Source organism: Typopeltis vanoorti, chromosome 1 (assembly GCF_054136105.1).
Source record: "Typopeltis vanoorti isolate ZY-2024b chromosome 1, IOZ_Tvanoo_1.0, whole genome shotgun sequence".
NCBI classification, from domain to species: Eukaryota; Metazoa; Arthropoda; class Arachnida; order Uropygi; family Thelyphonidae; genus Typopeltis; species Typopeltis vanoorti.
In genome coordinates this window covers 30,986,255-31,010,841 of record NC_143549.1, presented here as the reverse complement: position 1 = coordinate 31,010,841, position 24,587 = coordinate 30,986,255, and the positions used below count along the sequence as shown (strand labels likewise).

Below are 24,587 nucleotides of genomic sequence, written 5' to 3'. Positions count from 1 at the left end.
ATCATCAAATTCCTGCCTTGTACCCTCAAGGGGTGTACAGGATATGACAGTACTACATGAAAAAATTACATCATTACTAACTTCCTATCTACAATTTTCCTCCAAATCAGTCTGTTACTTGTCAAGACTCCAACGTTATCAGATCTTATATTTCTATCGTCTAAGGCACTTTGAACCGTATCAATCCACCTATATCTTGGTCTTCCTCTGGGTCGTTTTCCTGCCAACCTGGCAGAGAACACTTGTTTTGCTAATCTTTCCTCTCCCATTCTATTTAAGTGACCATACCATCTGAGATTAGCTCTGCTAACGCATTCCTGGATGCTGACAATGTCAAGTTCTTCCCTGATATCCTCATTTTTAATATGATATTGCCATTGATGCCATCTGTTCATGCCTCTAATCTTTCTCAGGACTCTCATATCTGCGGTCTCTAGTCTTTGGTCAAGTGTTTTACTTCTGACCCAGCTCTCAGATCCATAAGTTAAAACTGGTTTGAACACAGTCTTGTATACAGCTAATTTAGTGTTCTGACTAATTTCTTTCTTATTCCATATGAATTTATTCAATTGACTTCCCACGATACCAGCTTTGCTGATTCTGTTGTCTATTTCTATATTTAGTTTACCATCTTCAGTAAAAATTGTGCCTAAGTAGCTGAAATGTTTTACTTGTTCCACAGGTTCTCCATTCACAACACAGTTGACATTTTCAATGATTCTGCCTATTTTCATTGTCTTTGTCTTTTTATTGCTGACCTTCATACCATATCTATTACAACAGCTATTCAATTTAGTCAGAGAATCTTGCAGACTTGTAGCGGATTTGTTTAGAAGTATAACATCATCCGCATAAAGCAAAGAGCTGACATTAACATCTCCAATTTTGATATCAGGTTTAATACCACATTTCTTCATAATGTGATCCATATAGATAATGAATAACAGAGGGGATAATGTACATCCTTGTCTCACACCAGATTTAACATTAAACCATCTTCCTGTACTTCCTTCAATTCTAACTGCTGACTCACAACTCAAATAAAGACTAAGTATTGCTTGATATAATGCCCCATTGACACCATATAACTGCAGCGTATTGAATAGCTTCTCTCTTGGCACCTTGTCATATGCCTTTTCCAAATCGACAAAACTTAAATACAGATCTCTGTTATATTCCCATGCTTTCTCGACTATTTGTCGTAAAGTGAAGATCTGATCCTGACAGCCTCTATTTGGCCTGAATCCAGCTTTTTCTTCACCAAGCTTTTCTTCCACAATTCTTCTCAACCGTTTCTCAAGTATACTTGCATAGATCTTGCCAGGAACACTCAGTAGGGAAATACCTCTGTAATTCTCACATTGTGTTATTTCCCTCTTTATATATGGGTACTATGAGAGCTCTACTCCAATCATCGGGAATTCGTCCCTCTGTCCAGGCTTTCTGAACTATGCAGTGCAGTCACTGTAAGACTCTTATACCACCATACTTCAGCATTTCTGGTTTAATATCATCTACTCCTGCTGCCTTTCCACATTTCAAGCCTTTGATGGCTTTTTCTACTTCAAGTATGGATATGTATTCCTGACTGCATGCCTGGTCAGTGTTTTTTATCACTGTGCTGTCATCACTGCTTGTTTCATTTAGCAGTTTTTCAAAGTAATTACTCCATACTTCAAGGATATCTTTTTCTCCTGTTTTCATTTCACCTTTATCATCTCTAATTCCTTTTACAGCACTCTTTCCTCCATTCCTAAGCTTCTTCAACAACCTCCAGAATATTTTGCCACCTTCTTGATATTTATTTTCTATATTCTTGCCAAAGTCCTCCCATGACTTTTGTTTAGCTAGTTTTACACACTGTTTAGCTTTCTTACATTTGTCTCTGTATTCTGTAAGAGTAAAAGCTGACTTATTTGCCAGGAACTTTTGATATGCTTTCTTCTTTTCCTTCACTGCCTCTTTAACTTCCTGTGTCCACCAGGGAGTTCTGATTTTTTTATCCTTGCACACAACCTCACCACATGCCTCTCTGGCAGAATCAATCAATGTTTCCTTCAGAGTTTGCCACTGAATCTCCAAGGTTTGATTCCTGTTCTCAAACTCTTTCATTTTCTTTTCAATAATATTTCTGTATTTTAGTCTACAGTTCACATCTGAGAGCTGCTCAACTTTTATTCGCTTTAAAACTTTCTTACATGTTATTCTTTTCAATATGAAATTCAATTTTATCCTGCTCAAGACTAAATAGTGATCACTTCCAATTTCAAATCCTCTGTACACTCTGGTGTCCTGCACCAGGGAGAAAACATCACTATCAACAATAACATAGTCAATGAGACTTTTCTTATTCCTAGCCTCTTCTCTTCATGTGAATTTGTGCACATTTTTATGTTGGAACATGGTGTTAGTAATAACCAGTCCATGTCCTGAGCAGAAATCCAACAGATATTTGCCATTATTATTGGCTTTGCTCTTTTCTCCAAATTTTCCCAAAATATTTTTGTATGTCTCACAGTCATTTCCTACTCTACTATTTAGATCCCCAACAAAGACCAACTTTTCCTTTTTCATTGTGTCAGTTGCTTTTTCTAAAGCCTCAAAAAATTCCTCCATTTCTACCTTAGTAGAACCTTCTGTTAGACCATAGGCACAAATAAGTCTCATTGTCCAGTTCCCCATTCTCATATTTGCCCACATTACTCTACTTGAGACTGACTGCCATTCAAGAAGATTAGCCTCGTATTTTGTGTTGAATACTATGGCTACTCCTTCTTTTCCTTGATTGTCATTGCCTGAATATAACATTTTGTATTTATTGCTCAGAAAGATCTCACCAGTTTTGGTCTTTTTTGTTTCAGTCACCCCTATTATGTCGATCTGGTACTTATCTAATTCCTCAGCTAGCTCCATTTCTTTGCCATTCAGGCTTCTTACGTTGATAGTACCGATCTTTAACTCTGGTGATGGTGAGTTGGGGTTTGTTTTCAGATTTGTTCCAGTAGCTGACTTTTTGCTGTTCGCCCTGGTTCCCTGGCGAAAACAACAGGGGCCTTGTTTAACCGGGCGACGCCCCAGCCGGCATGAAATTTTGTCATGTTGTACCATCATTTTTTATTTTGGTTTAACCAATAAGAATACAATTTGGTCGGCTAAATCCCAAATTGCCACTATTTTTTTTAGTATACAGCATTCTTCCTTTTTATATCCATTCTTCCCGCCTAAATTGTTAATGTGCTCTCTTTAACTAAACTTCAGCTTTTCTCCCTCACGTACTATTCCAACTCATGTTCGCTCACTTACATACGTCTCCATGACAACAAAACAAAAAATAATAAAATTGAGCTATTGCATAACGTTAAGCTTCTACAAATAGAAATAAATAGAGAATATTTATTAGAATACATTTCAATTAATGTGCAGTTAAATTATCAAATACAAGTTCTTATAATATTAATATAGTAATAAATAAAATAGTTTAATAATATTTAATACAGTCTTTTCATTATTAATACATATATCTTTGATTAATTAATTAAATATTAGATAAAATTAAAGGTAGTTATATGAATATTAAATTGTAAAATAAGTTGTTTGCATTAAATAATATTTACAAGTCTCGCCTTTGTGATGGAAAATTATGTTGGATTCTGAACCAAATAATAATTACTCTAATCTCTACATAATCAGAATCCAACAATGGGAATACAGAGAAAAATGTAACAAAGCAAAGCATTGAGTAAAATTAGCTAAACAGAAGTCATGGGAGGATTTTAATAAGAACATTGAAAATAAACATCAGGAAGATGTTTAAATATTCTCTGTTATATAATTTACCTTCTTTCTCCTATTAATAAATGACTGTCTTTCACTGACCAATAACCCTATCCTTAATTTTCTGACAATTGTGCACTCTATTTCTCCTGCTTATTTGACAAATCTTCCAGTGTCCAAACATGCCAGCATCTAGGTGCCTTAACTCTCTCATGCATGAATTTTTATATTCATTTATAAAAAATTATAATGATAATACAGTACCATTTGATCTTACAGTATTACAATGAATTCATTAATTTTACTAAATTTGTACCTTGTATATGTTAAAAATGATGTCCTCAGATGGGGACATGAGGAGATATGAGAGCCTTATGCGTGAGAGAGTTAAACACAGATCTTCATGCCATCCTTTGGTGGGATAAGCCAGCCATTACCCTCACTGCCACCAAAACATACCCTCATTACTAGTAATAAATACTTTACCCTCAGTAATAATAAATTATAAATTCTCTTTCTCTCTCTTCTTGGGATGACATTTGCCTATAGCCTTTCTGGTATAATCACATCATATCACTCACTTTGTCAGCCTCCAAAAACCTTGGCAGTCTTTTCTAAATACACTACCTTTCACCCCTTCATCTACCGACTCAATAAATCTCACATCCACTCATCCTTAGAAAACTAGTCTCATGTTTTGAGAGCATTGATTCTGTCCAGAGGAGAGCAAGCAGTCCAGCTGACTGATGATATTTTTCTCTCATTGAGAGAAAAATATCACTTCTGGGTGTTATTTCACAGAATTGACATCAGTGATTGGCATGCTTATCTGTAAGCCTATTAAAACACAAGTAGCAACTGCTTAACGTCCTTTCACAATCCAACTGCAAACACATCAAAACTTGCATCTCCTCTTCCTCTTTCATTCCATCTGCATCTATTCTCTGTTTTCTTCATGTAATATTGTGCAACAACTGTTACTCCTGCTTTTCAAGAAAAATATTAATAAGTTCTGTCTTCCTCAATCCTTGATATTTAAAAAAAAAAAAAAAAGCTTTTATTGCCTATTTTGAAATACTGTTGGTGTTGTTTAAGGATTACAGTGAAATAACTAAATCACGAGATAAGTTGGTTGTTGCTGGAGGTACTAGGATACCATTAGATCTTCATATGAGATTAACTTGTATACTCCCAGTTAAAAAAAAATCCTTATAATTATAGCTCACATTGTAAACAGGAATTGAATTTATCTTTCTTTGGCTGAAGGACACTTATCATTCCCAAGAAATGCATGTTCACTTTTCACACAAGTGACCAGACAGATAATTTTTGTGCTTAATAGGATATAGGTTTCCATTCTCCTGTGGATATTTGCATGGGTTTACTCGGTATATGAATTTTTTCAATGCCTTGGGTAACACCACTGTCTGGTGAATTAGAAGCCTCAAGTGGCATAAAAAGACCATGTTTATTTTCTGTAGCATAGTTCCCTGTTTTTCCTCAGTCCTTTCATGCTACCAAAGTCATAGATTGTCAATGTTTTGTCCATAAGGCCTATAGCAAATAAATGCCATATGTGGGTTTGGGGGAGGGGGGGTCAAAAGCAAAGTAATCTGTTGATATTCTTCTCGAAAAGTATGAAATTGCAGTCTGTGGGCAATACTTATAGGGAGGCTGTTCTACAAAATTCAGATATTCATATAGATGGAATAAAAGACATCTGGGAAGAACAGGTTCACTGAGCTATGAATGGATGTTGGACAGCTGCTGTTCACACTCCTGCAGGAATAGCAGAGATGTGGGGGGGTATTCACTTCACCATGAATTTTGGTGAAGTGAGTGTGGAAGAATTTTTTTCATAAGATTTTTAAATTCTATTGGAAATTTTTGGCAAAGGTTTTTGGTTTAATTTAACAACAGTAATGCTACAATTATGCTAGTGTGGCAAGGTGAAGAGAAAAATAGCAGCAGAACATATAGTGAGAAGAGTAAAGTTTTTACCCATACAGAGAGCACTTGAACTCCATGTTATAACATGGTGCCTCTCACATACCATTATACAGCCTCCATCCAGGCATGATCTGGCAGTGAGATTATGTACCAGCTGATCAGGAAGCCTTCAGATTGTGTTACCATCTAGTTCAGTCCTGTACACTATCAGCCAGCCTGCAGAACTACTTTACTGCTGTGCCTTTGAACATAAGGAAGGTAATGGACCTCTACAATATTGTTGGCATGCCCTTGTAGAATATCTCGCATTGCATGCTGAAAAACTGGTGGGAGATAGAACTGGAACCCTTGCTCTGGGAACCAAGCATGGTGAGGAGGGGGCTTGAAGTGGCATCTGGAAGGGCTAGTTGGCATTTCTTACAACTTCAGTGAAACAGGACAAGTATATTGCACATTACTTGCCCTTAGTGGAATATCAGGATTCCTTCTTTTTCCCCTTCTTCTCTCATTTACATTTTTTTATGCATAAAGATGATTAAAATTGAAATATTGCTTTGCTTTTATAGTAGTTTATGCATTCCACACAGATAAGTCTGATGAAGAGAGCAAGGAATTCTCTGAAAACCTACAGACTGTTTGGACTGCCTACCAAGAAGAGATGTACTTTCCATCTTAGGGACAATGCAAAAGTGGGAAAGAGTGTGACAGTTTGGCCTGAGTGTGGCATATTTGGTCTGAGTAAACAACAGCTGTAGTAAAAGAGTGTTGGAATTTGACCATGCTAACAGATTAGTTATTACCAATACCTGCTTTCAAAAATGCCTGCAAGAAACCTATATTTGGACATCTAACATTGATAGGTCAAGACACTAGATTGATTACATGCTAGCTCTCCAATGGTGGAAGACAAGCATCTCTGATGTGCATACTTGTCCTGGAGCAGACTGTGGTACAGAACATCAGCTAATATGAGCCAAAGCAAGACTAAGACTCCGAAACCTTCCAAGTCAGGCATATCCCACTAGACTGGATGTCTAAAGTAATTCCTAGTGGGTTAACAGAAGAAACATCAAATCATTTGGATGATCTTTTTGAGAGTAGTTAGCAGAACTCACCTGAAATGCTTTGCGAAGAAGTTAAGGTTATACAGGATACAGCCAAGAAATATCTCAGTTTAATTAGAAGACCAAGTGACCCATTGATATCAGATTCAATATGGGATCTAATCGAAAGGAGACAGTTGGAAAAACAAAGACACAGGGACTGAAGAATATAAGAAATTACATAAAGAAGTCAGAAGAGCCATAGACAGGTAATAAATACAAAGAGATAGAGTTCCGGATGAGGAGACACAATTGTAAAAGGATGTTTAATTTAGTTCTTGACATAAAGCATGAGTTTGAGCCCAAATTGAATGTCATCAAAGACAGGAATGGGACAATACTAACACAAAAACTGGAAATCAAAAGAAAGAGTACAAGGAACTGTACAGCAGAGAGGATAAGGAAGAATTTGGAGGAGTCCTCTTATCAAGGAAATTTCAATTTGGAACTTCCTGCACTTCGGCATGAGGTTGATAGTTAAACGGTTTGACAGCAATAAGGCTTTGTGAAGAGTCAGTCATGCCTTAGTAATTTACTAACTTTTTGTCATAGCATGATAGCTGAGTTGGATAAGAAATGGCTACTTCATAATATTTTTCTGTCAGCTTAAAAGTAGAATTATGTTCTCCATGTCAGGGGACTACCCTGACGATGGAATAGTTCAGTGGTAGGGCTGCAACCTTAAGGCTTCTGAACTAGCCTTCTTCCAAATTTAAACCCATAGGAGAAATAGGGTATATTGAAGGGAGAAAGAGTAGATTATAGGAGAATTATAGTAAGGTTTATAGAGAGGGCATAGTTGTAAGGCCAGAAATGAAAAGACTCCATGGCCCTTGAGTACTCTAATAGCATAAGGGTCATAAAATAAGAAGAGTTGGCTGATAAGGCCTTATAGGAAAGATTAAAGTAAGTGGATCTTCCTCAAAGTAGAAGAAGAAGAGGATAGATCCGGCTAGGGGTCCATGGGAGTGCCACTTCCCTTACAATCAAGATGATTGTCCCTTATGGCCCTGTTGGTCCGCGAGTCCTTATTCAGTATATTCGGACCACCCCACCATACACACACACACATGCACGCACGCGTGCACACACACATATGGTGGGCTCCCCCTATCCGCCACTCAGGGGATGCGCTCTCTAGGGGTTACAGGGTCTCCCCGAGAGTATACACCCTATATATCTGAGTATATCAAATATACCCTATTTGATCACAAAAGAAATGAAGAAATTATGAAAGAATGAAACCAAGAACCAGTAATAGAAAAAAATTAAAAAATATAAACATAAATGGATGGAATACATTCAAAGAATGAAAACAGAAAGATTACCAAAACAAGCCTTAAAGTACTATCTATTAGGAAAAAGAAAACCAGGACGTCCTCTTAAATGATTCAACGATGACTTAGTAGGAACTTAGGCCTAGCAAGGCCAGAACAGGACATGCTAGGCCTAAATCCTTGTCACGCATGATGATGATATCATAATATTGCTGGAATTTTCAGAAGTATTTGACAGGAAACCATGCATAACTCAGTTATGCTAACTGGAAAAAATGGGAATGGATATGATGATATGGATACAAGGGTAGTGTTACATCCTGAATGAAGAATTTTATTGAAAAAATAATTCATGCAGAATTTAACAAATCAGAAAATTCAGCTAAAAAAAAAAAAAATTTGTACTGGAGCAGAAGAACTAAAGTACTGTAAACTGAAATGGAATTACTTTAATTTAGCAGAATTGTAAGACCATGTAAAGAACTTCGTGTATAAAGTAGTATTATATGAATGCGTAAATTAGATGTAAGCAATAGTCCAAAGGTCATGGGCAGGCCCGAGGCAAATTTAAATCTCTGTAAGTGACGCACATTCGGATCCTGGAAGATGCTGCTAAGATCTTGCGATATACCGAAGTTGCCGTTGTTGATGAAAGTAGCGGGCGGGGAAAAGATCGCAGAAAAAAAGTAAGAGGGCACTATCGTGGTAAGAACAGGGTGCTGAAAAAGGGGGGAAGTGACGGAGGAATAAAAAGGGTTTGCACCCCCTTCTCAGGGCTTTTTTTTTTTTCGCCTGTTTCCCTGGATGATGATTTGACTTCTCTCGTGGACCAGTGGTTCCTGATGATGTTCATGGCAGCAGTTCGATATCGGGGGGGGGTGCGCCTTTCCCTTCGATGTCCGAACTTCTGCCAGTACTACAGCATGAGATGTCAATAGATACGGCCTTTGCTGAAAGTACTGATGGAATACTATCTCAGATGTACATTATAACCGGCAGCTAGAGTTGAGGATGGCCCAAAACAGATCGAGAACAGACGAGGGAAACTGATACCCATAGTGACCCACCACGTGGACGCAGGCTTATGGCAAATTCGAAGGGTAGTTCAAACAAAGGGGGACAGTTCCTATGGACCCGGAGACCCTACCCCATGAAATGGTAAAGTACAGATTTTGTTGTATAATTACCCAGTCGGAAAAGGCGAAGAATTATTGCAGTGTATTAATCGAGTGTGGGCAGTATTTAAGGACTTTAAGTGATTTAGCATTAATGTCCATAAGACAAATTGTTAGGAATGATTATAGATGATTGTGACTAGTTTAATATGCAAGATTAACACAGTAGGTAGAATATTGATTAGGAAAGATTATTGTGTATATTATGTGTGTTAATTCTCTAACTTGAAAGAAGGGTTTGGTGTTCATATTAGGGTATCAATCAGCTTGATACAGTTTGGTTGTGACTAGTTTAACATGCAAGACTAACATAGTGGGTAGAATATTTTAGAAGTGTACATTATGTGTGTTAATTCTATAACTTGAAAGAAGGGCTTATTGTTCATGCATTTGAACATTAATAAGTTTGATATAGTTTGATTTATCATGTCATGGAACTAATTGAAAGTAAGATTGATCGAAGTGTATATTATGTCTTTAGATTCCAATAAATATGCTTTGTCTTTTATACCTGAGTTTTGCCTGTGATGTGAAAAACTACCACTCATTAATTCGAACCATAGCGGGAGGAATTGAAAGAAAGGTATAACATGTTGTTATAGAGGCTACAACTGCAAACCTAAATTTACTTAGCCATAGTAGAGCATTTGAATTATGAGTATAAGCAATAAATTTATTCTCCTTGTGCACCAAAGGTCTGGAAAAGTCTCCCTGAATAAGAGACCCCTCTATTCTAAGATATTGGCTGGCGCAGCGTTAAAAAATAAATTTGTCAATATCTGAAGAGGAGACTGCCCCAGATAGAAATTAGAGGATTCATTTCTTATAGTAAGGAATTACCTTTAACAGTTAGGGTATGCACGTGAGTAAATTTAGGAATCGGCCAGAGATATAGAATTTGCTTTCCTTATAGAATGAACATGTAAGAAGTGATACAGATATTAGAGCCAAGAAGATTTTGTAAGTAAAGTAGGGAGGTTAAATTAATGAGGGAAGTAAAATAATGGAAGAGCAACAATATTTAAAATGGTGCACATGGCGATACATAAGAATGCCAGAGAGACACACACCACGTGGCAGCAGATATAACAGTAGCTCTAAACGATTAGAAATCCAAAAATTTTAGAGGTAGCCACATGGAATGTGAGAAGTATCACAACAAAGGATTGGAATTAGTGAAATAACGAAAAACTGAATACATTAATTTTCCTGTGACAAAAAATTAAGAAGTATCTCAGCCCAATTAGAAGACTAAGAGACCTATTGATATCAGATTCAACATGGGATCTAATCGAAAGAAGGTGGTTGGAGAAACAAAGAGACACAGGGACTGAAGAATATAAGCTATGTAGAGAAAGCTTCAGGTTGAAAAGGGAGTTTAGACAAGGATGCCTACTTTCTCCTCACCTGTTTATTATCTATGCTGAGGACATCATGCATGTAGCATTGGACGAGCTATAAGGCAGGAATTAGGATAAGTTGTAGTTTGATCAGTAATTTGAGGTATATGCTGATGATACATGCTCCTTTTTAATGACAAGAGAGAACTAAGACTCTTGACAAAGTTAATAAGATCAGTAGGAACAAACAACCTCAGCTCAATCCTAACAAGACAAAGATTATGGTTATAAAGTATATATTTAGTTTAACTTGTTTAAGTTAAGGGATATTACATCCCATATAGTTTCTTAGCCGAATAAGAAACTCAAAGAGTTTCATGCCGAATATAGTAAAAACTATATATAAAGTTCGGCGATTCCAAGCGTAAGCAAATACCTGGATACTGCAGCACTGATCCCAAAGGGTAGTGCAAGCTGGGGCAACTCGTGGTAGAGGTGGAGCGAGCTCCGATCACTATTCTTGATATTTGCCCATAATGTGAACTTAGCTCCTAGGAACTGTATTTTTGTTCACATTATGAGAGAAGGTCGCTACCCAGACCGGTTTCGACCTTTATTGAGGTCTCATATTTAGTTTAATCCTTTATCCAAGTATAAGCAAACAAAGTTTGCACCTGAAGTATCTTCAGGACTGGGGCAACTCTCGTAGCAAAGCTTCACATCACTTGCCTTAGTATCCCATAATGCAAAGCACATCTCCCTGCGGAGATGTGCTTTGCATTATGGGAAGGGTTTTTGCATCAATATTTGCATCATTATAGGAAGGTCACTACCAAGACCGGTTTTGACTTTTATTGAGGTCTCTTCAGTGGGAGCCAGACCCAGAGGTGATAACAAGGTTGAAGCAATGCAGAAGTCATGTTTGCCTATATGAGTTGCCAAAGGGTGTCATACCTTGTTATTAATTTACTCTGGATCAGAGAAAAAAAAATTATGGTTCTCAAAGGAAATACAGACAAGGAAGCTCCTGATTAACAGGTGTACCTTAATGGAGAAGGAATTGAGGAAGTCAGCAAGTTCGAGTACCTGGCATCCATTATTGATGCGAAGAATTGCTGTTCAGATGTCAGAAGAAGAAACAGCAGTCAGAGACTCGTTTAAAATCTGGAAGGATGGATCAATCTCCGCAGGAATAAAGTTGAGGATTCTGGATGTAGCTGTTTTTCCAATAGCAACTTGTGGATGTGAGACTTGGAACCTGGGAGGTCTGATGGGAGAAGGATAGCTGCATTCGAGTTGTGGTGTTACAGAAGGTTGAGGATATCATATATTGAAAGTGGATGCTAGAAATGATTGATAAAACTTGAAGACTCCTTAAGGATACTGGCATAGTTGGAATACTTTGGACACCTTGAAAGGATGGAAGGAGGACTTCTCAAAACAGTAATAGAAGGTAAAATTCCTGGAAAAATAAGAAAGGGTAGACCATCAATGCGATGGATGGTGTGTCAGGAATGACTGATCTTCAGAGTTGAAGCTTCTAGAAAAGCATACAACAGGACCACCTGACGAGGACTGGAGTGACACATCGGCAAGCATCTGAGTGACCATATGGTATCTGTTGATGTCTAATGAATAAATGGAATGAATGGAATATTGCCTTTTTTTTTTAAAACTGATAAACTGACTTTTGTCAGTTATCAGCTTAATCTGTGCAAACAGCATTAGTATCCTATATATTTTGCAACCCTTTATGTGTAGATGTTCATATATGATGGATTTGATTTTAATAAATTTATATAGTGCTATATATTTGATACAGGTTATGGTAGTAGGACCAACTGATGTAGGAAAAAGTACTATCTGTCGTATTATTCTGAATTATGCTGTAAGAAAAGGAAGGCGACCCATCTTTGTGGATTTAGATGTTGGCCAGGTAAGTAGTGTTTAATCAGTATATTCTGCAGATTATCTGAGTATTGATTGAGTGAAATCAAATGCTAAAATTTTGTTTTTGTCATTTCATTATTCAGGTATTGTAATAAATATAAATGCATGCTTTTTATTTTTTAAATGAGTATTTTAATAAATCTAGTAGAAAAAGTGGTAATTTTATTAACATAAGCAAAAATCTTAGTCTTGTTTTGCTTCCTGTACCTACAATCATTGTTCATTATTCCTTTCTATGACATGTGTTTAAAATGTTTGAAGTTCTCTTGGAATCCCTAGTTTTTGATTAATTTCATGTTCTATTATAGAAACTGCTCCAGCAAGCATTATTTTTAATGTGTTGCAAAAAGAATTACTTAATAGTAATATGGAGCTTCTGGTGTAAAGCCCACATTACAAAAACTAATAAAAAGAAACTTGATTTAAACAATGGCAATGTGACAGTGTAAGTACTAGTACTTTGCATTCCAACATGAAATGTATATTATTGTCTAGTTCTCTATAGGTGATTTCATCCATCATGGTTTTTGATGGACGAAATCTGTATTTAGCACCAAATGATTTTATTTTATTTTACTTTTTCCCCAAGAGGTATAATATTTTTGGAGTTTCTTTGAATTTTCTAACAAAACACTTGTGGTTGGTGTATGAAATTTATTTTTTCTACCAAATAACAGGATGACTCATTTGTTGCATGATATGTCAAACTAGATTTATATTTTTCTTCTTTTCCAAATCTTTTAAATGGTCTCACAAGCAGATTTCTCTGGAACATCCCATTAGCCCACCCACAATACAAATGTACTATAGGTTTAGCAAAAGACTATGAAAATAGGCAGGAATATTGAAAACATAAACTGTATCTTGATGTAGAACTTATAAGGAAGGTGATGTATAATACTGTAATAATAGTTAAATAAATAACAATAAATAAAAAAATAAAGGGGAGAAAAGTGATATTTTCTCAAATATGTTTCAGAATAATGAAATTGTATCAGATACAAGGTATTAATAATAAACAGGAAAATAATAATATTTACATGTCATTCTCTTATAAGTTATGGCACTGTCAATTTCTTTATTTATTTCTAGTAAACAGCATTGTTCCTCCAACTTATGCACAATTTGCTTAAGTTGGAGGAACAATCAGAGTGAATTACATTAACTTTGTTCCCTTCTGATTGATAATTATGACTATTTTTACTATAAACAATAATTTTTAAGTCTTCATCATGTATGATATAGCTTCTAAAAGAAATGTGAATTTAACGAAGACTTGCCAAAGAAACTGTTTCATTAAGAAAATAACATCTGACAATGAACACGAAGATATAGGCAATATTTGTGAATCAGAATTTTTTGTATCTAACAGCAGTCATCCTCAGATTAATTGCCATTTTGTCCTCGTTTATTTTTCAAAAATTCATTTTGTTCTATCTTCATCATCAAATTCCTGATATGTACCCTCAAGCGGTGTGCAGGATATGATAGTACTACATGAAAAATTTACATAATTACTAACTTCCTATCTGCAATTTTCCTCCAAATCAGTCTGTTACCTGTCAAGACTCCAACATTATCAGATCTTATATTTCTATCTTCTAAGGCACTTTTTACTGTATCAATCCACCTATCTTGGTATCTTGTCTTTCTAAAATCTGGTCACCTTAGGTATAGGACAAGTAAAACATTTCAGCTATTCAGTCATAATTTTTAATGAAGATGGCAAGTTAAATGTGGAAATCTGAATAAATATATATATATATATTCAGATTATTGGTAGATAGTGTATATAGAATAAAAGAGAAGTTAGTCAAAACACTCAACTAACTGTATATAAGACAGTGTTTATATGTCAATTTTAATTATATATGAAATTTACACTATCTTCCAATAATTGTCCTGACACTTTAGTAATTTACAACACACACACACGCACGCATGCACGCATGCATGCACACACAGTAATTTACAACAGCAGGCCGAACCCTAATATTAGATATGTCCACCTTTGGCTTTGATCAGTTCCTGCACTCTTTGAGGGAGGCTTTTCACCAGTTTGCAGCAGACATCAGGAGGAATGTTTCTCCATTCCTCCATCAAAGCAGCACTGAGCTCAGTGACAGATTGAGGATGTGCTTTTCCAATTCATTCCATATCTGTTCAATGAGATTGAGGTGAGGACTCTGCACAGGACAGTCATTTAACACCGATCTCCTCATACCATTTCATAACGGCTGCAGCTTTGTGACATGGAGCATTGTTGTCTTGATAGTAACACGGATCCATTCCATAAAAACTCCATAGTGTAGGTGGTGCCTGATTATCCAGAATATCAAGGTACTGAGCTGCCCTCATGGAACCACAGACAGCGACCAGTGGTGCCATTCCAAACTGCTGATTGCACTCCCACACCATTACTCCTCCACCACCTCACTTTACTGTGGTAACAAGCGTTCACTGGGCTGCCACCACACACACACACACTGCCATTAGACTAAACAGGTAAACTCTTGATTGATTCAACACTCCAGAATATTGTTTTCCACTGGTCAACTGTCCAGTTCCAATGTTCTATGTACCAGTTCAGATGAGCCGCCTTGTTTGTTTTTGTGATGTTCAGCTTGTGTGCCGCTGTTTTTCCATGGAAACCCAGTAAATGGAGTTCTTTTCATACAGTATTAGTACGAAAGTATTACACTAGTGCAAGCAGAAATTACTGCCACTCTGGAACTAATCACTGATGGTCTGTGCTGATTGTAGCCGGTTTTTGCATGCCACTCGTTTTAACACATGCCTAACCATGTCAGTCATTTTCAACAGCTGTACTAGTGATGCCAGAATGTCCATTAGTTGATGACATTACCAACTGTTGATTTTGAATGCACCAGTTGGGTGGCAGTGGCATGTATGGACATGTCACTAATATTATAGCCAACGATGACACCTCTCTCGAAGTTACTGAGCTCATGTCGTGTTGCCATACCACCTTTTTCAACTGCTGTGATGAAATGCTGCTTCCTACTATCTGTACACCTTTTTTTATGTTATTAACAAACCTGAACCATAACTTCAAATAATAGGGGTGTTCTGGACAATTATTGGTAGATATTGTATATAGAATAAAAGAGAAGTTAAAACACTCAACTAACTGTATATAAGACAGTATTCATGTCAATTTTAAGTTGTGAATCTGAGAGCCAGGTAAGAAATGAAACACTTAATCAAAGACTGGAGACACCAGAAATATGAGAGATCTTAGAAAGATTAGGAGAGTAAATAGATTTCATCATTTGCAGTTTATATTTAAAACAAAGATATTAAGCAGGAACTTGATACTGTTAGCATTCAGGTGTGTTTTTGTGCTGAGCTAACCTCAGGTCATTTAAAAAAGAATGGGACAGGAAAGGTTAGCAAAACAACTGTTTTTTGCCAGGATGGCAGAAAAGCACCTAGAGGAAGGTCATGATCCAGGTGGATTGATATAGTAAGAATTACTTCAGAATCCAATTTTGATAATATCGAAGACCTGACAGATAGTAGTTAGTTTTGGGTAGCCAGATATCCCAGTTTTAATGGATTTGTTCCATTTTTCTGCTACTGATCCCATTGTTCCAAGAAAATGCAATGCCAAATATCCTGTTTTTTTAAAGAACTCATCCCATTTTTCCTATTTTTCTTATGCTCTAACCTAACTATGCAGTTTGTTGCAAATTAGCAAAGAGGTTTACCCTGTTTAGCAAGTAAGAGGAAGAATGACTATGGTAGAATGACTAAACAATGCTCAAGGTAGGAAGGTGAATGAGCCAAAAGAAAAAGTTGAGTGATTATTTTGCAAAGATGTATCATCCAGGTGGAGATTTTACAGTTGCTGATATTATAAAGACACATATTAAAATTGAGGTAGATGAACAGGAGGTGTTCAACATATTAAAAAATATAAATGTGAACTCAGCAGTGTTCACATTAATATGAATATTCCCATAATACACGGACTGATATGCAAGAGAATTGGCATTTCCTCTGACAAAGTTGTTCAATCCAAATCTCATCTCTGGCAGGGTTGTTCCAAGGGAGTGGAAAGAGGGTAAGATAATACCATTGCATAAAGGTGGCTCCAATACAGACTTATCAAACTACAGACCAGTTAATATATCAGAAGTGGTTATTGAAGTATTGGAAAAGTTGATGAAAGGTAAAATACAATGCTGCCCACTATAGAGATGCGATACTCTAGAGTGGGCAGCACAGCTTTGTAAAGGGTAGGTCTTGTCGTAGTAACTTATTCACATTTTATAATAAAATGTCAGCAGAATTGGATAAATGTAATGGCTACGCCATGATACTACTCATCATGGCTGCCAGGCATCTGACAGAATACCACATGGAAAACTGTTATAAAAACTGGAGACAATGGAAATAGATATGAGACTAGTAGCATGGATAGGGCGATGGCTGATGGACAGACACCAGAGAGTAGTATGTGGTGGGGTGAAGTCTAGGAGAATGATGGTGACTAGTAGAATACCTCTAGGTTTGGTACTAAGGCCACTACTCTCTAATTTGTATATCAGTGACATAAGGAAATATTTAAGAGGGAATATTCAGTTGTTTACTGATGATGCAAAGCTAGGGAGAACAAGTGGATAAAGTGATGTAGATATCTTGTAGGATGATTTAAATAAATTGGCATCATGGGCAAAGGATAATTATTGTCAATTTAATGTTGCAAAATGTAAGGTTATGGTTGAAAAGGTTAGGAGGTTGCACATGGTGTATCATATTAATAATATTGGTTTGCAGGAAATTGATGAGGCTAAGGAGTTGGGATTAATGGTGGACAAACAGTTTGTAAAAATATCTCAATGAATTATTTGGATGTTAAAAAACATGCTAACAAGTAAAGATAAGTTATTATTCCTCTTTCTAAGGCTATGATTCGGCCACTTCTTGACTACTGTGCACTGATTTGGTCACCTGGGTTCTTAGAGACCAGGTGGTGGTAGAGAGGATTCAGTGACGGGTGACCAAGATGGTAGAAGGTCTGTGGAATACTCCCTACGAGGATGGGTTGAAGGTGTGTGGGTTTCAAAGTTTAGTCGATAGGGAGAAAAGGGGGGAGGGGTGGGAGGGGTCATGATAGAAACTTTTAAGATATTAAAGGGATTTTATAAATTTGATGCAAGCAAAATTTTTCAATATGTGACAAATAGTCAATGAACTAGGACCATCCATGGAAGTTATGTAAGAGTGTGGTTAGTAGGGGTATGCAGACCAGATATTTTGTATGGAGAGTGGTAAATGAATGGAATGGATTGCCAGAATTGGTTGTGAGTTCTTTGACAGTGATTGGATTCAAGGAAAGGATAGGATTTGTGTGTATGATGGTGATTTGGGTCTCCCACGATGAGTATCCAGACGCCATGGAGATGCCATAAGTTAATAATAATATTTCCAATAGATTGCACTCTAATTCATTCAGATATGATTCAGATGGCTTTTACATAGTTTCCATAGGTGGCATTATAATACACACGAGAGTTGACTGTTGTGTGTGTGTAGCATGATTGATACAATAGACACATGCAAATGAATTGTATGATATGTTAAGTTAAGGGGATAAAAAACCCCTCATTATTTCAAAGATCGAAATCTGAGAGTTTCATGCTGAAGAATTTCCAGCGAGTCCAAGCGTAAGTCAACACATGGTAGTACAACACTAGGGCAATTCAGAGCAAAGGTGGAACAAGCTTCAATCACTGTCCTTAGTATTTTCTCATAATGTAAAATGCTCCTAGGAGATGTATTACTGTCTTACATTATGAGGTAAGGTCACTACCCAGACTGGTTTATCCCCTTAACTTAATTTATGTCGCCATAAAAAATAGCCTCTTGGCTCTTGATATAGTAATAATATATGGGTACACCTTTCTGGCAATTCATATAGTAAAAGGTTATGTAAGTTCGGTTCACTTAAACTTTGGTATTATCCAGGTCTACCTACTCACTGATGAGACCTCAATAAAGGTCGAATCCAGTCTGGGTAGTGACCTTACCTCGTAATGTAAAACAGTAATACATCTCCTAGGAGCTCTGTTTTACATTATGAGAAAATATTAAGGACAGTGATCGAAGCTTGCTTCACCTTTGCTCCAAGTTGCCCTAGTGTTGTACTAGGTGTTGACTTACGCTTGGACTCGCTGGAAGTTCTTCGGCATGAAACTCTTAGATTTCGATCTTTGAGTTTCGTATTCGGCTTTGAAATAATAAGGGATTTTTATCCCCTTAACTTAATTTACGTCGCCAAAAAAAAATAACCTCTTGGCTCTTGATTGTGTATGACATGTTGTTGGTGATGTAAATTGTTACATTATTAATTATAAATTCAATTTGTGGAAAATAGGTCATGAGATCCCAAGTGAAAGAGTAGTTTCACAGACATATTAAAATAAAAATTCCATTTCCTAACTTAAAATCATAATATTAATGGTAAAATTTTATGCACTGTTTGTAGAGCTGTATTTTCTATTGAACATGGTGGTCATTTAGATATTTCACAGCATACTGCTTAAAAAAAAAGAAAAGCACAAAAGCATTTGCAGGAAAAAGTGCAAGCCATAAATTTACCTCTTTCATGATAAAACAACATGATATAAATGGTGAATGGAAATCTCACTGCACAAGAAGGATTACTAGCTTTCTATAATATATCACACGTAATCATTTGTTTAGATCAGACCAGAACAAAACTTATTCTCATAAAGATTCTCATGTGCAAGAACAAAATGTGACTTATACTTGTGAATGTATTGTTTTCTTTATCATTTCCTGAAGTGATAAATGACATATGTGGGGCAAAATATATATCTGTTATGGTAGATTCATCAAATCACTCATGCTTGAAGTTGGTCCCAGTTTTGGTGAGATATTTTATACCTACGAAAGGAATAGAAGTAAAATCATTGGAATTCCAAAATCTTTTAGGAGAAATATGTGAGATATTAGTAGTTCACATTCTGTCCATATTGGAGAAATATTAAATTAACTGACAAGACTACAATAGCATTTTGTGGTGACAATCAAAACACATCAGCTTTGGTGATGTAAGAAAAGGCAAGAGTAATGTCTTTTGATAAGCTAAGCAAGAACATGAAAATGAACATCATGGGAGTAGGTCATGCTACACACATAGTGTGCATAATGCTCTGCCAACAAGTGCCAGAAATGTTGCCAGTTGATGTGGAATCAATTATTAACAAAGTGTTTCAACATTTTCATGTTTTCACTATTAGAATTAAGGCACTGAATTACAGTTTTGTTGAAGTGGAATACAAACAAGTTTTAGGAACTGTGATAATGAGATGGCTTTTTATGCTGCTTGCTGTGGAAAGAATGATTGAAATGTTTAATGGTCTCAGTTATATTTTCTGTTATGAGATAAAAACCCCAAACTCTGTAGGGAGTCTATAAACCCTATTGAAGTATGGTTTGGAGATCAGAATTTAGTATAATAGAACATGAAACCTTTCTGATATTGTGAAGTTAATGTTCTGAAAGTTGTCATGATTTGTATAGTGCAAAGTTTATCAAATATAAAGGAAGAGAGTAAACATGTATTCGATGTAGTCAGCTGAAGGACATATATGTATAAAGAAAGAAGAAGGTTGATAAGAGAACAGTCTCAGAACTCTAGCATTTATTGAATACTTAGAAGATAGGGACCAATCCCCTATTCCATTATATTCTCTAAGGCAGTTGGGATAGTCGCCTTTTTGGTTCTTCATTGCAGATGTATTTTTGTATGTTCTTTTTTTTTCTGACTAAAGTAGTTCATCTTGTCTGTCCAAGTTTTACACTGGGAAGAAATGCTATAGACATCTGGGAAGGAAAAAGAATTCAGATGGTCCTTGATTTGCCTTAGGCAGGTAGATATTTTGTTTAGAGGTTTGTTTTCTGATTCTGTGTCATTTCAGGAGGGAGCTCAGTTTATTTGTTGTGCCTTTGATGTAAAGATATAGTGTGTGTATAGTCTGAATTGGGGATGTTGGTTTGTTTTTCGTTATCAGGAGTTTGGTGAGTTTTATTTATTTTTTATTTTTTATCCATTTTGTTGGAATAATGGTAGTAGTAGAGCCTGTTCTAGTCCTGAGGAAAAAATTTGGTCCATCCTAGAGGCTAAAGTTTTGAAAATTCTGTTTCTGGGCAGGATAATGTATGAAGTGGCATGTAGGTATCTGCTTGTGTGTGTGTGCTTATAAACTGAACATATGAAGGACCCATCTGCTTACCTTCTAACTAAAGTATCCAAGAAGATATGAGCCTTTTTTCTCTTCCACATTGAAACTAATTTGAGGATGAATATTAAATGAGGAAATGTAAAAAGTTAGATAGAGCCTGTGGGCCATGCAGTCAAATGGTGAAGACATTGTGTATATATCTCAATGATACTTTTGGCTTCAGTTGGGTGGGGGGGGGACAAATTAAGTGTCAAAGATTCAAATGATTTCAGATATAAGTTAGAAATGGGGCAGGTGAAAAATGGGGAGACCATTGGCTGTTCCACCTTCTGTACTTAACGAGTAAATATAAAAATCCACAGGATACTTAACGTGGTCAATGTAAAGTGTTATGACCTTCACCCTAAATTTTCTAAGCTGTTCAGGCCTGTATTGGTATTGTTAGATCACTTATATGCCAAAAACGAACTAAGAATATTTAAAGAAAATAAGAAAAGTTTAATAGGGAAGTTTGTCAATCTTGCAAGGAAGAAAAATTTGCAGCAATTTACAGCAGACAAGGTGACCCACAACTTTAATGACATTGAAATCAAAATTCTCAGCAAAGGGTTTAATTTTGCTATTTCTGCAATAAAAATCCTATGTGCACAGATAATGGCAAACATCAAATTCACTATCAAAAAACTTCTGCCAGTTGCAGCAGGTGGCATTAGACTAGAAGCCAGTGCTTTACTTAAAAATACAAGTTCTCCAAGAAGCAACATCTCCAATAGAGAAAAAGCAGCACTGAAAAATATGAAACCAAACTAAAACGTAGTGATCTCGATAGCAGTGCTATGGTGATCATGATCACAGCTCACTACAATAATAAATTAAAAGAATCAACTTATTTGCTTATAGTAAAAAAAAAAAGAACAAAAAAATTATAATATCAATTAAAAATAAAATTTTAAGTCAGCTAAAAATAGCAAACTTAACAATATTACTATTTTACTTTCCTTTCTTGGTTGTGTCCAGTTAATTAGATGTTAATCTGTAACCACACAGGATTCACTTTTGCTTAAAAATTCATTTTAAAGATATTTTGTTACATATTTCAGTCATGAAAGTCTTATACCAACTTCTCAAAGCAAATCCACCAGTCACTGTTCTTGTCTCTTTTCTCTCCCCTTCCCATTACTTGTTGGTGAAGACATCTACTTGGTGTGAACCTAGCTTGGAAGAGCAGGCTAGCAGAAGAGGTGTTTTGGGATTACATTTTCATTTTAAGATAAACAGTTAAGAAGTTGGGAGTACATAAGGATCTGCATTTTAAATTTTGTAGATCTGAAAAGCCATATGGCAAGATATCAAGAGAAAGCTCTCCGAAACACTACAATAATATTACTATACAATAATAAACACTATAGAATAAGTGGAACATTAACACAGCAATATATATAGTCTATGGCTTTGCCTATATATAATATATAGGCAAATATGAGAATGGGAAACTGGACAATGAGACTTATTTGTGCCTATGGTCCCACAGAAGGTTCTACTAAGGTAGAAGTGGAGGAATTTTTTGACGCTTTAGAAAAAGCAACTGACACAATGAAAAAGGAAAAGTTGGTCCTTGTTGATAAATAGCGAAGTTGGTACTCTAAATAGCAAAGTAGGAAATGATTGTGAGACATACAAAAATATTTTGGGAAAATTTGGAGAAAAGAGCAAAGCTAATAATAATGGCAAATATCTGTTGGATTTCTGCTCAGGACATGGTTATTACTAATACCATGTTCCAACATAAAAATGTGCACAAATTCACATGGAGAGAAGAGGCTAGGAATAAGAAAAGTCTCATTGACTATGTTATTGTTGATAGTGATGTTTTCTCCCTGGTGAAGACACCAGAGTGTACAGAGGATTTGAAATTGGAAGTGATCACTATTTAGTCTTGAGCAGGATAAAATTGAAATTCATATTGAAAAGAATAACATATAAGAAAGTTTTCAAGCGAATAAAAGTTGAGCAGCTCTCAGATGTGAACTGTAGACTAAAATACACAAAGATTATTGAAAAGAAAATGAAAGAGTTTGAGAACAGGAATCAAACCTTGGAGATTCAGTGGCAAACTCTGAAGAAAACATTGATTGATTCTGCCAGAGAGACATGTGGTGAGGTTGTGTGCAAGGATAAAAAAAATCAGAACTCCCTGGTGGACACAGGAAGTTAAAGAGGCAGTGAAGGAAAAGAAGAAAGCATATCAAAAGTTCCTGTCAAGTAAGTCAGCTTTTACTCTTACAGAATACACAGACAAATGTAAGAAAGCTAAAGAGTGCGTAAAACTAGCTAAACAAAAGTCATGGGAGGACTTTGGCAAGAATATAGAAAATAAATATCAAGAAGGTGGCAAAATATTCTGGAAGTTGTTGAAGAAGCATAGGAATGGAGGAAAGAGTGCTGTAAAAGGAGTTAGAGATGATAAAGGCGACATGAAATCAGGAGAAAAAGATATCCTTGAAGTATGGAGTAATTATTTTGAAAAACTGCTAAATGAAACAAGCAGTGATGACAGCACAGTGATAAAAAAACATTGACCAGGCATGCAGTCAGGAATACATATCCATACTTGAAGTAGAAAAAGCCATCAAAGGCTTGAAATGTGGAAAGGTAGCAGGAGTAGATGATATTCGACCAGAAATGCTGAAGTATGGTGGTATAAAAGTCTTACGGTGGCTGCACTGCATATTTCAGAAAGCCTGGACAGAGGGACAAATTCCCGATGATTGGAGAAGAGCTCTCATAGTACCCATATATAAAAAGGGAAATAAAACTGAATGTGAGAATTACAGAGGTATTTCCCTACTGAGTGTTCCTGGCAAGATCTATGCAAGTATACTTGAGAAACGGTTGAGAAGAATTGTGGAAGAAAAACTTGGTGAAGAACAAGCTGGATTCAGGCCAAATAGAGGCTGTCAGGATCAGATCTTGACTTTACGACAAATAGTTGAGAAAGCATGGGAATATAACAAAGATCTGTATTTAAGTTTTCTCGATTTGGAAAAGGCATATGACAAGGTGCCAAAAGAGAAGTTATTCAATACGCTGCAGTTATATAGTGTCGATGGGGCATTATATCAAGCAATACTTAGTCTTTATTTGAGTTGTAAGTCAGCAGTTAGAATTGAAGGAAGTACAGGAAGATGGTTTAATGTTAAATCTGGTGTCAGACAAGGATGTACATTATCACCTCTGTTATTCATTATCTATATGGATCACATTATGAAGGAAAGTGGTATTAAACCTGATATCAAATTGGAGATGTTAATGTCAGCTCTTTGCTTTATGCAGATGATGTTATACTTCTAAATAAATCTGCTACAAGTCTGCAAGATTCTCTGACTAAATTGAATAGCTGTTGTAATAGATATGGTATGAAGGTCAGCAATAAAAAGACAAAGACAATGAAAATAGGCAGAATCATTGAAAATGTCAACTGTGTTGTGAATGGAGAACCTGTGGAACAAGTAAAACATTTCAGCTACTTAGGCACGATTTTTACTGAAGATGGTAAATTAAATCTAGAAATAGACAACAGAATCAGCAAAGCTGGTATGGTGGGAAGTCAATTGAATAAATTCATATGGAATAAGAGAGAAATTAGTCGGAACACTAAATTAGCTGTATACAAGACAGTGTTCAAACCAGTTTTAACTTATGGATCTGAGAGCTGGGTCAGAAGTAAAACACTTAACCAAAGACTAGAGACTGCAGATATGAGAGTCCTGAGAAAGATTAG

At 36.1% G+C, this 24,587-nt stretch overlaps 1 protein-coding gene across 3 annotated transcripts in view; it reads left to right on the top strand.

Moving 5' to 3' along the window:
* The window catches only part of cbc (protein CLP1 homolog), a 194,100-nt gene that overhangs the window by 62,846 nt on the left and 106,667 nt on the right, over window positions 1–24,587 (top strand). For all 3 annotated transcript variants that reach the window (XM_090415421.1, XM_090415438.1, XM_090415432.1), the window contains exon 5: window positions 12,442–12,555. In XM_090415421.1, coding sequence (XP_090271547.1) covers window positions 12,442–12,555 — 114 coding nt within the window. The remainder of the gene's footprint in view (window positions 1–12,441; window positions 12,556–24,587) is intronic.